Here is a 14,312-nt window from a genome sequence, read left to right on the forward strand (position 1 = left end):
AGGAGGTTAAATGCCTTGTCAAGCATGTGGTACCCAAGTGTCTGGTGTTTTTGCCATGCTTGATGTGCTTGAGGTAAAATTAGCAAATTGCACATGGGACAAAAAAAAGGCCTAAACAGCTGAGCTGTGGGAAGTGGGCTGGGAGATAACAGCTCCACATTCTGGTTGAATAGAGTGGCTGTTCTCTACTCTTCCATGATAGCTGCCTCTTTGAGGTTGTGCCTCACCCTCACTTTCCTCCTCTGCTCTATCCAAGTCGCATCAATGATCTCATCATCATCCCCTCCATCCTCATTATCACTGGAGACAACTTGGTAATACACAGAAATAAACAGCGCCAACCTAAGTGCAGTATAATCAAACACAGATATTTGCGTGCTCCTTCATCAGGCATACCGACCACCAGGTTGGTATGCCTGATGAAGGAGCACGCATGCTCCGAACGCGTGCGCCACGACGTCATCACAGCGCGACCCGGAACAATCCGAACGATCCATCAGCTGACCCCCGTTACGCTGCGACACCGAGCTGGAGACACTGGGAACCACCGGCGCCACCGGACGAGAATCCACAGCCAAGGAGGACAGCTTACCCCGGGGAACCCTGTGATGTACATGATGACCACACATAAGATGTGCCTTATTTACTCTAATAGAGAGTGAGTGGATTACCTTGGGAATAAATATCTGTGTTTGATTATACTGCACTTAGGTTGGCGCTGTATTTTTCTGTTTATATATCTCCCAAAGGTGTCTTCTACCCTTGAACATGCTGCCTCCCTGTTTGTGCTAAGAAACCCTTTTTTTTCCTGTGACTAGAATCTACCATCTTCTGCCAACAATTGCACAATATACTATTGACTATTATCTGACACTGCTTATTAAGAACTATAGTACATTGTGGATTTGCTTTTTGTAATACTACTGCCACAGAACCCAACCTCCACGCCATTTCCTGTTTATCTGTCCTGTCCCTTCCCCCTCCCCCCCCTTTTTTTGCCCCTCTCCCCCCCCCTCCTTTTGCCCCCCCCCCAGTAGTTTCCCTCCACCCTGGATTCATGTAAACCAGCAGCGCAACAAAAAATCCGCTTTTTTTAACTTGGTAATACACTGCTGCTGGGGGAACATGACTGCCAGTTTGTTGTTTACTAGTGTTCTCCCCTCTCTTTATATGCTTATGTTCCTTCCTTTCTCAACCTTAGAACCAAGATCTGAATCAAGTAATGGCTGTGCACTGTCAAGGAGCAACTGGCTGACGCTAGGGTTGCACCAATGCCACTCTTTTAAGACCGAGCACAAGTACTCGCCGATACCGATTTCGGTTTTGTTTTTTAACCGATACTTTTTTCAATGTCATGTGACAGTGTCCCTAAAATGGAGCACTGATGACACGTGGACTGTGTCAGTAGTTTATTTAATTTTTTACAATTTTATTTTTTACAATTTTTTTAAATAATTTTTTACAATATTGACAAAATCTTATAACCTTTAACTAATGGAAAGTGGTTTTTAAGGCACTTTAACTTGTATAGATATATAAACCTCTGTATTTAACCAAAATGTACTTTTTTTCCAAATATTTTGTATAGTCACAATATGCTTCTATGTTTTCTACATGGTCTATAATTTAATTTAGGCAATTTTTTATAGATATTAAATGTGTAGCTTCATATGCAACTACTTTTATATGCAGCTTGAATGCATTTTTAACGAGTTTAGGAGGCCTACAAAAGTTGCCTAAAGGTAAAAGTTCACAAGCATTAATGATGTATGTGTTAGTCAATATTCTTTGCTCTGGAGAGAGATTTTTTTCTAGATTGTGAAACCTGTTTAAGAAGATGGATAGAGCTAATTTATAACTTCTGATTCATATTGTTGTGAAACACAACATGTAGAAACACACATTAAAGTAATATTTAGGTGAAAAGTAATAAGTACAAAATACACATACAATGCTTACATTTCCTTCCAAGGTATACTATTTTATAATTTCCTCCTTTAAAAAATGCCACTGAGAGGTATAGATTATAACTGTTTGTTACATCATAAAAGTGTAGGTATTAGTGAGCTCAAGTACATCATACCAATCACAGCATTAAATAAATCTAGATTTTGTTTTAAACAAACATTCCAGTAAAGCATACTTTAATCGTCACTAACATCATAAGAAAAATAAAACAAAAAAATAAAACAGTAAATCTGTTTAAGCATTGGACAACTGTCAGCACCCTATAACCGCTGTTGTGCCAAACTTCACCTATAGTAACCATCACTGTGAAATGCCAATATTGTATGTAAATACTCAATTTTTTTCTTATGTTTGGCTAAATTTCTCAATGTATACAGAGTTCTAAGATATTTTTGAATCTGTTGCAAAAGATCTTATCTGGTGATCCAGCCAGTAACAGCACCTCCTGTTGCAATTTGACAATGCTAAGCTGTTACCTCTCAATTAGCAGCAACATTGTTAACATGCCATGCATGCTCTTTTAGTTGTCTATTGGGCTTCAGACTTAATAGGCAGCCCAATGACCAACCGAAGAAGAGCATGACAGACTGGCAACGCTGCTACTAACTGAAAGGCCACAACTTTGTCAGCCTGCAACAGAAAGTGCTATTATTTGCAGGATCTCCAGCTAAGCAACTTTTCACATATTCACAAGGAATTATTTTCTTTATAAATCTGTATACAGTGAGGCAATATACCAAACACGCAAAAATATAGATTCTGGGTTGAACTACACCTGAATGCATATGGCCTACTACCTGGCTACCTCCAGAAATATAGCCACAAGTTTAACTAGTTTTAAGCTATTGCCCAAAGAGATGAGTGAGAGAACATTGGATAGTCAGACAAGTGGAGCCTAATGCCTTGTTGATTTTTTCAGACAGATTTTGTCCTAAACTGGTGTTGCATGTTAACACAGGACTATGTTGAGGCTAGTAACCAATAGCTTTGGTCTTGTAATTTTATTTGCACATGCGTGGCACTTTGTCCGATCGGAATTCTCTACAAATGATCGGAAAAAGTCCGATCTGAATTTTTTGTCGGAAAGTTTGAGATCCTGCTCTCAAATTTTTCCATTGGAAAAAGCCCACACACGATCGGATTTTCTGACAATATATACCGATTGGACCTTTTCCATCTGAATTTCCGACCGTGTGTACATGGCATAATAAAACAAGAAAGATTAGTCAGGACTTAATCTGCCCATTCACTGATCAAAATATGGCCAGTTCAGCAGGGACAGGCCACAGTGTGATCAGTGTGTGGCCTCCCCACTCAATAGAAGTCAATAGTTCGATCGACATCTGTAGTAGGTACATGTTGGAAAAGTGTACTTGATCATTGATTGCAGCACAGCCAGGGGATTCCTCATTTAACCTTGTTTGTGTGGAGCGAAGAATGTGTTTTTCCCCATTTAGCCTGCAGTGCATGTCATTGGCCAACCATAATCCACAACAAGCCAAAAATCCAAGCCAGAAGTGCAAATAGTAGTAACCCATAGCATCTGCTTCAAACAATAGCCGTAGTAGTATAAGTGTGTGCGGAATACCTGTTAAGGACACTACACCACTACCCTACTATTACTGACATTTATTTATGTGAAAATCGTTTACAGCAGCTTTAATGGGAAAGTATATTTAGTGTATTTTCTGACCTAACATATTGGACCTGATTTACTATCAGATATACTCACAAAATTAATCACTTGTCTGGGTTGCATGCAAAAATGCACATGCATAGACCATGGCAAATATACATAGAATTCATTACCACGGGTGTTTACAATACAAATTACGATTATATATACAGTATATTAATGTAACATGTCTGCTAAGAATAGTCTTACTACAATGTGGTTCTGCCTTCCTGAACTCTGCAGCATACCACATACAATGATGGCTAATATCATCATCCCATTCTTTGAGAAACACTGTCTGTTTGTCTGTCAAGCTTTCTATTATCTCTATGAACTGTCTGATACATGTAATTCTGTTACAATTTATATAATCCAGATAGCACAAAGTAATAATTTGGCAAAAATGTAATACATCTGGGCACTTTACAGTGTTGTAATGTTACGGTCAAGGTGCTGTGTAGTTTAGAACCTTCAGTATAAGATTGACCTTGAGTCAGCCCTTGATTAACCACTTCAGTTCCGGACCAATAAACACCTTAAGGACCAGAGGTCTTTTTGCAATTTCGCACTGCGCTGCTTTAACTGGTAATTGCGCGGTCATGCAATATTGCACCCAAACGAAATTTGCGTCCTTTTCTTCCCACAAATAGAGCTTTCTTTTGATGGTATTTGATTGCCTCTGCGATTTTTTTTTTTTGCGATATAAATGAAAAAAGAGCGAAAATTTTGAAAAAAAAAGATATTTTCTTCTTTTTGTTATAAGAAAAATCGAATAAACTAAATTTTAGTCATACATTGAGGGCAAAATTTATTCAGCCACATGTCTTTAGTAAAAAAAATGTCAATAAGCGTATATTTTTTGGTTTGCGCAAAAGTTATAGCGTCTACAAACTAGAGTACATTTTCTGGAATTTACACAGCTTTTAATTTATGACTGCCGATCTCATTTCTTGAGGTGCTAAAATGGCAGGGCAGTACAAATCCCCCCCAAATGACCCCATTTTGGAAAGTAGACACCCCAAGGAAATTGCTGATGGGTATGTTGAGCCCATTGAATATTTATTTTTTTTGTCCTAAGGGATTGAATAATGACAAAAAAAAAAAAAAAAATTTTTTTTTACAAAAAGTTGTCACTAAATGATATATTGCTCACACATGCCATGGTTATATGTGAAATGACACCCCAAAATACATTCTGCTGCTTCTCCCGAGTACGGGGATATCACATGTGTGGGACTTTTTGGGAGTCTAGTCGCGCACGGCACCCCGAAAACCAATCACCACCTTCAGAATTTCTAAGGGTGCAAATTTTTGATTTAACTCCTCACTACCTATCACAGTTTCGAAGGCCATAAAATGCCAAAATAGCACAAAACCCCCCCAAATGACCCCATTTTGGAAAGTAGACACCCCAAGCTATTTACTGAGAGGCATGTTGAGTCCATGGAATATTTTATATTTTGCCAAAAGTTGCGGGAATATTACAAACTTTTTTTTTTTGCACAAAGTTGTCACTAAATGATATATTGCTCACACATGCTATGGGCAGAAGTCAAATTACACCCCAAAATAAATTCTGCTGCTTCTCCCGAGTACGGGGATACCACATGTGGGGGACTTTTTGGGAGCCTAGTTAACTAGCTACCTAGCGACACTAGCGACACTGATGCAGCGTTCAGAAAAATTATCGCTTAGTGACACTGGCAAAAGGGGGTGAAAGGGTTAACTAGCGGAAATCAGGGGGTTAAAACCATTATTGGGTAGTATATCGGGGTACCTAGCGCTATAAAAACCTGGCGGTGAACCTAAAAAAATAACTAGCTACCTAGCGACTGTAGCGACACTAATGCAGCGATCAGAAAAACGATCGCTTAGTGACACTGGCAAAAGGGGGTGAAAGGGTTAACTAGCGGCAATCAGGGGGTTAAAAACATTATTGGGTAGTATATCGGGGTACCTAGCGATATAAAAACCTGGCGGTGAACCTAAAAAAATAACTAGCTACCTAGCGACACATGCAGCGATCAGAAAAATGATCGCTTAGTGACACTGGCAAAAGGGGGTGAAAGGGTTAACTAGCGGCAATCAGGGGGTTAAAAACATTATTGGGTAGTATATCGGGGTACCTAGCGCTATAAAAACCTGGCGGTGAACCTAAAAAAATAACTAGCTACCTAGCGACTGTAGCGACACTAATGCAGCGATCAGAAAAACGATCGCTTAGTGACACTGGCAAAAGGGGGTGAAAGGGTTAACTAGCGGCAATCAGGGGGTTAAAAACATTATTGGGTAGTATATCGGGGTACCTAGCGATATAAAAACCTGGCGGTGAACCTAAAAAAATAACTAGCTACCTAGCGACACTAGCGACACATGCAGCGATCAGAAAAATGATCGCTTAGTGACACTGGCAAAAGGGGGTGAAAGGGTTAACTCTAGGGGCAATCAGGGGGTTAAATCTTTATTGGGGGGTGATAGGGGGCTACCCTGGACCTAACACTAACTGTCCTGACAGTTTTTACTGTCACAACTGACACTGAATGCATTGATCAGTAAAGAAATGATCAATGCAATCAGTGACACTGTGACTGGGGGGGATCGGGGGGCGATCGGGGGGGGGATCGGGGGGGGTTTGTGTGCCTGTGTGTACCTACATGTCAGTGTAGTGTTCGTGCAGACTTACTTTTACTCTTCTCCTCGTAGTCCGGTCAAAAAGACCGCCCCGAGGAGAATGACATCACTTCCTCCTTCCTGTGTAAACAATACACAGGGGAGGAAGCTTCTCATTGGCCAGGAGCGATCCAGAGGGGGTGGCCGAAAACGAACGGCCATCCCCTCATCACGGATCGCTGCTGGACCGAATCGGACCGCCGTATCCAGCGGGAGGGGGTCCGATGGGACCCCCCACCCGCTGGAAGGCAATCACGTAGATGTACGTGATTCTGCCTGCCTGTGCCATTGTGCTGACGTACAATGGCAATACGGCGGTCCTGAAGTGGTTAATGTCTACTGTACAGTATGTAGATTTGCAAGTAACAGGAAATGACTTAACTTCACATTAATTCAAGTCTGAAGCTGGACTTTCGCATATGAGTGTGTCTTTCAACACAACCAGGCTGGCTACATCTATAGGTCATAAATGTGAGGAAAATACCTTACATTATGTTTAAAGCAAATTAAAGGTTTTCTAAAAACACTGACGTATTATTCTGCATTTAACAGAAACACAGCAGCAGTGGGATGAACTATAATAAACTTTACTATATGGCTTCATTCAGAATTATGTCACATTTGTATTAGAACAGCTTAGGTTTATTAAAGGTTTTCGTCAATGATTTTAATTTTTTTTGTTTTTGTTTTTTATTTTATTTTAAGGGGAACATACTTTTGCTGGCGGAATTCCTGCCAGCAAAAGATTGAGAGCAGGTTCTCTATTTTTCCGACAGAAAAAGTTCAGATCAAAAATTCCAATCGTCTGCAGCAATTCCAAAGCGCAAACTTCCTACGTATGCTCGGAAATAATTTGACACACGCTCAGAAGCATTGCACTTCATTTTATTGGCTCATCGTAGTGTTGTACATCACCACGTTCTTGACGGTCGAAAGTTTGGAGAACTTTTGTGTGACCTTGTATATGCAAGCCAAGCTTGAGCGGAATTCCGTTGGAAAAACCATCCAAGATTTTTCCAACTGAAAATCCATTCATGTGTATGGGGAATTAGGGGGCCAGCAACAAATGTGTCCACAGGCAAAGGTGTACATGGTGGTCAGTCCTCAGGCAAGGCATCATTTCCTCTGTTTAGTGAGTTTGCCCATGCTATCCAGCTACAGCATGCAGAGGAGGTTGTGGACTGGCTTACTAAACCTTCCTTATCCTCCTCATCCTCTGTTCTGCAAGCAAAGACATGTGTGCAGTCCCCTGCAGTTGCCAGAGTGGATAAACCTGCCTCCTTGTCCACATCTATTCCTGCTATAGGCCCAACATCAGCCACTGAGGAGTCAGCTTATTTGATCACAAATTCAGTCACTTGCTCCTTGATGATGCCCAGCCATTACTGAATTCAGATGTTAGTTCTGAGGTTGAGGATGGCAGGGACATGAGCCTAGAGAAAGGGAGGAACACTGGTAGACAAATTGGCATTCATGTTCCCCAACTGAGTGGTAATGATGAAGATGAATGAGATGGAGATGATGATTAGGTCACTGATGAGACTTGGGTGCCATATGGAGCAGAGGAGGAAACTGAAGGTGAGGCACAACAACCTCAAGGAGGCCAACATCAAGAAAGAGTAGAGCGCAGCCACCCTATCCCATAACATTCTGCAGCTGTTATCTCCCAGCCCACTCCCCAAAGCTCAGCTGTCTGGGCCTTTTTCAGCACATTTGTAGCAGATCTCACTGTTGCTATCTGTAAACTGTGTCTTAGACACATCAAACGTGGCAAAAACACCAACCATTTGGGTACCACATGCTTAACAAAAAAATTAAAGGTCGAGCCACTCAGCCTGTTAACAAGAGCACCTAAAAGTCACACAGAAGGGGCACAAATCTATCCCTTCCTCCTCCTCCTTTCCCACTTCAGTTTGCCCCTGCAATACTGAGTCATTACCTCTCAGCAGCCTCCACTGACAGGGATGATGGTATAGCACAGGGTGTCCAAGGTCCTAGCAGCACATCTGCCAGCAGCAAACCACAAGCTTTAGACGATAGCCAGAAAATTTCTCTGCCCCATCTGCTGCAGTGAAAAAATAATAATACAGCTCCCTGCCACCCACATGCCCAGCATCTGAATGCAAACTTGCCAAGTTGTTGGCTCTCCAACTTCTGTGTTTCAGCCTGGTGGATTCTGCCCCCCCCCCCCCCCCCCCCCCCACAATGGCAGGTTCCCAGCCACTACTACTCTTCACGTAAGGCCATTCAATCTCTCTACCATCACGTGGAAGCGAATGTTCTGTCAACGTTGGGCAAGGCAGTCAGCCATAAAATCTACCTTACTTCTGACATATGGTCCAGCAAGCATGGGCAGGGATGACATATTTCATTCACAGCACATTGGGTAATGCTGCTTGCAACTCAAAAGGATGCAGGACAGGGCTTGGTGCTGCAGCTGGTTGTGCCCCCACATATCCATACAGCTGGTGGTGATGATGCCAGACCTGTGAGCTCTACCCCCTCCTCCTCCTCCACCACCTCCATGCCCTCCTCTTCAGAATTGTCCTATGAACATCAGGTGCCCCCTAAGCGTTCAAAGGGCGAATCCCAGAGTCAGGCTTAAAGGTGCCATGCAGTGCATCAGCTGGTGTGTTTAGGGGACAGGAACCACCCCGGAGCAGAGATCCTCGCAGCTGTGCAGGGACAGGCCCCCATGGGAAGGCGCCACCGGCACTAAAAGACCAATTTTTCAGCACCTGTTGACAGATGCATATCATTGCAATTTTTTACAGCAAGGCCAGCTTTTGCTTTCATTCAGATTACCGTTACAGGGTTACGGTGGGAAGGCGCCACCGACACCCAAAGAAAAACTGTTACGCACTCGTTACTTCTATCCAAAGTCAAAGTGACACCAGAATGTATTCAAAAAATCTCTAATCTTGTTCCCAGTGCACTACATTGTGGCCTCATCATACACAATGGCTCCCCAGCTGTTGCTGAGCAAAATAAAGGCAGCTTGCAATGAAAATGTCTTTTTTTTGGCTTTATAAATGCAATTATTGCTGCAGAAGATTGTAGACATGGTACAGATTTGCCACTTTACAAAAGGGACCCCCAGGCACTATATTGGAAGGAATTTTTCATTTTTATGTTTTCACTTTAAAAATCAACAAATCACTGCTCATTTCAAAATTCCGTTTTTCACAAACTTTTTTTTATCGATACCTGTCTTTCAGGGCAGGACCCGGACCCCTATAACCATTGTATTCCCAATTACTTGCATATAAGCCTCCAAAATGGGCACTTTTGATTTTTGACGTTCGGGTCCCATTGACTCTCCATTAATGGGGTTCATTATTCAGGTCCAAACTTTCAAGGCGTTCAAAAGCTCTAGTGCAAACTGAAGTTTCATCCCATCCCTATTCTTTAACAAAGTGATGGGCTTATTTTAAACACTGTTTCAAGTAAATTCAGCTTTTTCAGATTTTCTATTATGAAAAATGCAACTAGTTCCTTTTTTCTAGAGTGCCAAACTACTCTTTTTAGGTACCTAAGCACAAGGTTGTAAATAGTGTAGAGTTATGTGAAAGGAATCTCAATGCAATAAAAGTGAAACTCTTCACTTTAATGTCAGGTCAAGCAAGAAAGCTGGTTGAATGGTCTTCTCATTCAAACTTATTATGGAAATGTAGCTATGGATAGATGCTGGAGGTTTATGGTTTCTCATATCTCTTGGGGTCTCCAGGGCAAGATTTGAAAATATTCAACTTGGCTAGCCCCTGCCATGGACTCTTCCTCCGCTTGTTACACTAGGACTCTCAATCCTTCTACATCTAGCTCTTGCTGCACTCAACACAGCCTTAATATGAATTGAAGCAACTCTCTGATTTACTGCTTTTAAAATGAATTGAACCACACAAGCAATGCTCCTGAAGTATACATTGGCTTTTTTGCCTTTCTTTTCAAATGCAGTTGAAAGCTTATGAATAGGAACATGTCCTGATTGCATGCTTTTCACTGCATTCAGCAAAACAGGCGAGACTACTTGGACCAAATCATAAAACTATTCAATTCAAATATGTAAACATGTGAAAAGCATCTGCACATGATTGAGTATTCAATGTCAATGGGAATTTTCTTTTCAGGTGAATGGATACTTAAAGTTAATATTAGTACAAAGTTTTAAGTGAAAATTCACAACTCCTTCAGCATTCAGGTGTTTGTGGGTAGATTTTAGGCATTGTAATATACAGTATTTTATAACTTATCTGACAAAAGAAACATGCTCAAGTAAATTAGGTTAATAGATAAAAACAATTAAAGTGGGGAAAAAGAAGACATACTATCAACAATACCTGCTACTCCACAATATGGATAATGTGAAGTTTTATTTTCTGTTGTTTTCTCTTCTGCAGTTCTTTTTCTCCTGTAAACACGATGTGCGTGGCCATCTGCAGTGCGTGTCTGATTTACAGGTTCAATGTATATGAAGTCTTCATTCATTTGTATAAAGCCCATCTAGGAAAAAAAAAATATATATATATATATGTATAGGTATAATTAAGCAAAATGAATTAAAAGATGATGAACATGTTGTTTTAAAATAAGCATGTATATTTATTATGGTTTTACTGAGATTATGAGTTCTTTTCCATCTCTGCACTTAAGTGAAATACCAAATACGGTAGTTCATGGGTTATTCAATAGGCAACTTTAATACCCAATAGTAATTTATTGCGTCTTTTCTTAAAATGTATTCATGAAACCTGAGTTGAAGACTTAATTTTCTAGTTGGAGATTCTATGTTAAGTACTTAAAGAGTACATATTACCAAGATGCACCTTTTCCTAGACCAACAAGAGTTGACACAAGAAAGCTTAACACTGTTCAAAACTTAACGTTAGGCAATTAGCTAAATATACAGTTTGAATACATATAGGAGAGCTATTTTGCCTGATAGCACCATCTAGGTCAACATTTCTGCCTCCAGCCTGTGACAGAATTCTGGATTTAGATTTTGTAAGGGTCACTGAAATTGTCACATGGCATACTGGCCTGGGGATCGCCCTCAGGAAAAAAGAGAAAGGACCAAAAGTTGAGAATTCACACACATACAATCCAATGAATATTCTCATATGAATCAATTTAATTATGAAATTACCTTTGACTCTTGCATATGTATTTGGTTCTTTCAATGGGTTGTATGTATATATGCATTTATTTATCTATTACAGGTACTATGTGTTCAACTTGTGACTGTAACTGGACAGAGGAGGAACCTTGACCCCAAGAGCTCTCTCTCCTTTACATGGCTGATATCCATTCAAGTGTAGGCATTTAATCATTTTAATCGCTTGCCAAGTGTATACTGTACATATATGGTGGAAAAGCAGCTCCCATGTGCTTATACCTGTATGTTATTTGGCACTTCAGGGTCTGAGGAGTGAACGCGCGCTGCTGAAAACCCGCTCCCGCTGTGATTGGACACAACAGAAGTCAATAAGCAGGTCCAGTGGTCCCAATGTCTGCCAGGACCTGCCAATCATTCGAGAGACAGGCAGAACAGTGATCTGCCTATGTAAGCAAGGCAGATTGCCTTTCCGTGACAATGGAAGGCTGTGATCCTGTGTTTCTGCTAAGCAGGAACACGCACATCTGCCTCCCCACAGTACAAGCAACCCCATACAGTTAGTAACCCTTGGAACACATTTAACCCTTTGATCACCCCTGATGTTAACCCCTTCCCTGCCAGTGTCATTAGTACAGTGACAGTGCATACTTTTTAGCACTGATCACTGTATTGGTGCCACTGGTCCCCAAAAAGTTTCACTTAGTGTCTGATTTGTTTGCCACAATGTCGCAGTCCCACTATAAGTCACTGATTGCCACCATTACTAGTAAAAAATTAAATAAATAAAAATTACATAAATCTATCCCATAGTTTGTAGATGCTATAACTTAGCGTTTATAGCGTGTTTATAGCGCAAAAAATATAAACTGCAGAGGTGATCATATACCCCCAAAAGAAAGCTCTATTTGTGGGGAAAAAAGGACATGAGTCGCACGACTGTGCAATTGTCAGTTAAAGTAACGCAGAGCCATATTGCAAAAAATAGCTGGCCATGAAGGGGGATAAACCCTCTGAAGGGCAAGTGGTTAATGAATACATAACTGCATTATTTAGCTTTTTAAAATATCATTATTGTGTTCCTCTTTCCCATTCAAATTTGAGAAAAACCCTTGTATGTTTATTCCCATTCATACTACATACCTAAAATATTTTTTCAAAAAAGATTTCTTGCCTTTCTAGTCACTTCTTTTGAACCAGCCTTTGGTCAGGCTAAAAACTACTATTAAATAAATCTAAGTGAAAATGAGGAGGCAAAATGGGGACAGACGAGTTTCCTTTCAGCAAACAAATCAAAATCAAAGGCTTGAGATCTTAAAGTGGTTGCAATTGTAAACCCTTACAAACCATTTTGACCTACAGGTAAGCCTAGATTAAGGCTCACCTGTAGGTCCAAGAATTATCTCCTAAACCTACATGGTTTAGGAGATACTTTCAAAAAGTGCCATAGACAGCAGCATGGAAGAGACTCAGTTATGTTTTATTACTGCTTTTCTGTATCTGGAACGAGGCACCTTGAATCTGTGCAAGGCACAATATCAATTGGAAGACTAGGAATAACACATTTTTGGCTCTTTCTCGGTCACAGGTCATGGATCCTCCAACAGAATAATTTCCCAAAACCTAAAGCTATAGGTACCCAAGAATGGCTAAAAACAAAACATTAAACTATGCTGAAGCTGCCTATAAGTCCTGATCTGAATCCTATTAAACAGACATACCTGAAATATGTAGTCAGAAGAAAGCACAGAGAGGAAAAGTGGTCCAAACTGTCATGGTTCCATGTAGAATGACCCAGCACTGGGTTTTACCCCCTGTCATAGCTGCTTGGGTTCCTGACAATCCACCCAGAACCTTGGTATTATTAAGCGTTTTAACCTGTGGGTTAGTGTTTGAGTAACATGTCTCCACGCTGCAGCCAGACCTTCCTGTTCCTCTGAAGTTTTCTGTTGGTTCCTTCAGTACACTTATATTCTATGTGTTTGGTTTTGTTGCTGTTTTTCAATGTTTCCCTCTTGCTGCACTCTTGTTTTCCCTTTGGTTTCTGCACATGTATCCCTTTGTTTTCTGCTGCTGTGGGTGCTCTGCACAGCATTGTTTCTTGTCTTTTTGCTTTACCCCTCATTCCTGCTTGGTGTGTTCAGCTCTCTCTGTGTTATTCTCTAGCTCCCCCCTAGTGTCTCTCCTTGCCAGCTGCTCTAGTTTTTCCTTTGGTCTTTGTATCCCGTGTGTACTTTGAGTCCATCCTGTGTGCTATCTGCTGATACTGTGCCTGCACAGGTGTGTTACAACATACACACGTCCAGTGGCTCTGGTGAAGACCAGGTGGCTTCTTCACACTGCCCCTGCACCTTCCAGGATCCTTACCCTTGCTCACCCACTTAGTTACCCCCTACTGCTCCACTAGATCCAGGGTTCTTAAGTCCCAGGTGTTCCAGTCCTCAGATCATGACACAAACTATTGTTGTCAGAAACAGAAATATCATTGAGAGTTGCAGAAATCCCTTGTTTACAAAAAAAATTAAAACAAAAAAATTATCAGGAATATAAATAAAAATAAATGAAAAATAATAATAATAAAAAAAAAAAAAAAACTGAAAACAAAAAATAAATAAAATCATATAATTTTTTTTTTACTTTTTTAAAAAATTATTGCCAATAAAAACTCCACCTATAAAATACTAATAAAAGAGGGAAATCATCCTCAAATGTCAATAATGACAGAATCAAAGGATGGTGTGTATCGCAATCTCCTCGTTAAGGCCATTAGGGGCAAGAGTGTCCAAGGTAAAAATCCAGAACCTTTCGCGTTCACACAATGTCTTATTCCACTTACTGGGATGTATAGGTGCAATAAGCTCTTCTGTAAAACCTGCCAATTTGTTAACC

General features: G+C 40.7%; 1 protein-coding gene across 1 annotated transcript in view; it reads right to left on the bottom strand.

The window, feature by feature from the left end:
* The window catches only part of ADAMTS19 (ADAM metallopeptidase with thrombospondin type 1 motif 19), a 354,949-nt gene that overhangs the window by 266,164 nt on the left and 74,473 nt on the right, over positions 1-14,312 (bottom strand). Inside the window, exon 4 of the mRNA XM_077463285.1 lies at positions 10,651-10,813. Coding sequence (XP_077319411.1) covers positions 10,651-10,813 — 163 coding nt within the window. The remainder of the gene's footprint in view (positions 1-10,650; positions 10,814-14,312) is intronic.

This window comes from Lithobates pipiens, unplaced genomic scaffold (genome assembly GCF_037356315.1).
Source record: "Lithobates pipiens isolate NorthernLeopardFrog02 unplaced genomic scaffold, aLitPip1_a1.2 Scaffold_3, whole genome shotgun sequence".
Lineage (NCBI taxonomy): Eukaryota > Metazoa > Chordata > Amphibia > Anura > Ranidae > Lithobates > Lithobates pipiens.